This window comes from Pteropus medius, unplaced genomic scaffold (assembly GCF_902729225.1).
Source record: "Pteropus medius unplaced genomic scaffold, Ma_sr-lr_union100, whole genome shotgun sequence".
Taxonomy (NCBI): Eukaryota; Metazoa; Chordata; class Mammalia; order Chiroptera; family Pteropodidae; genus Pteropus; species Pteropus medius.
This window is the reverse complement of record NW_024349797.1, coordinates 23,534,352-23,535,486: the sequence shown is the minus strand read 5'-3', so window position 1 is coordinate 23,535,486 and position 1,135 is coordinate 23,534,352. Positions and strand designations below refer to the sequence as shown.

Sequence of the window (1,135 nt, the reverse complement as noted above, 5' to 3'; positions counted from 1 at the left end):
GCCCCCGCCCAGTGTGATAGGGCTGGAGTCCCCGGTGCAGCTGAAAGGAGCCCCTCCAGGACTTTGCGGAGGTCCTCGGGCCTGGGGACCCCCTACAGATTTTTTTTCTGGCTGTGCCCTGAGACCACGGTTGGAGGCAGTGGCTTGACTGTGCCCCTCCCCCCAGGCACAATGACAACAAGACCTTCCTGGTGTGGATCAATGAGGAGGACCACCTGCGGGTCATCTCCATGCAGAAGGGGGGCGACATGAAGGAGGTGTTCACCCGCTTCTGCAACGGCCTCACCCAGGTCAGGCCTGGGCATCTGCAGCCGGGCTGGCTTGGGCAGAGATGGGGTGCTCTACCAGGCTCCCTGGGGAGCCCAGGTCTCAGTCACCGTAGGGTCCTGTCTGGGGCTTCTGGGTCCCAACTGGTCCCTTACGGGGAGGGGTGTCTCACCAGACTTCCCCTGTCACACCTTCTCCACCTCCAGATTGAAACACTCTTCAAGTCTAAGAACTACGAGTTCATGTGGAATCCTCACCTGGGCTACATACTCACCTGCCCGTCCAACCTGGGCACAGGGCTGCGGGCAGGTGTGCACATCAAGCTGCCCCACCTGGGTAAGCATGAGAAGTTCTCCGAGGTGCTCAAGAGGCTGCGGCTTCAGAAGCGAGGCACAGGTGAGTGAGGCAGGGACCGGCAGCTCTCTCCCCTGGGGCAGTCCCCCCACTCCAGCCCTGCTGACCTGGCTGTCTCCCCAGGCGGTGTGGACACGGCTGCTGTGGGTGGGGTCTTTGACGTCTCCAACGCAGACCGCCTGGGCTTCTCAGAGGTGGAGCTGGTGCAGATGGTGGTGGATGGTGTGAAGCTGCTCATTGAGATGGAACAGAGGCTGGAGCAAGGCCAGGCCATTGACGACCTCGTGCCGGCCCAGAAGTGAAGCCCCGGCCTGCATCTGTCACCACCACCAGCCCTGCTGCTTCCTAACTTATTGTCCGGGCAGTGCCCACCATGCACCCTTGATGTTCGCCGCCTGGCGGCTGAGCCCTTAGCCTCGCTGTAGAGACTTCTGTCGCCCTTGGTAGAGTTTATTTTTGTGATGGCTAAGATGTTGCTGATGCTGAAATAAACTAGGGTTTTGGCCTGCCCCGA

At 60.8% G+C, this 1,135-nt stretch overlaps 1 protein-coding gene across 2 annotated transcripts in view; it reads left to right on the top strand.

Moving 5' to 3' along the window:
• Positions 1–1,135, top strand: part of CKB (creatine kinase B) — a 3,335-nt gene extending 2,200 nt beyond the window's left edge. For both annotated transcript variants that reach the window (XM_039884313.1, XM_039884312.1), the window contains 3 exons: positions 167–290; positions 474–663; positions 745–1,135. In XM_039884313.1, the coding sequence (XP_039740247.1) occupies positions 167–290; positions 474–663; positions 745–923 (493 nt within the window). In that variant the 3' untranslated portion in view covers positions 924–1,135. The remainder of the gene's footprint in view (positions 1–166; positions 291–473; positions 664–744) is intronic.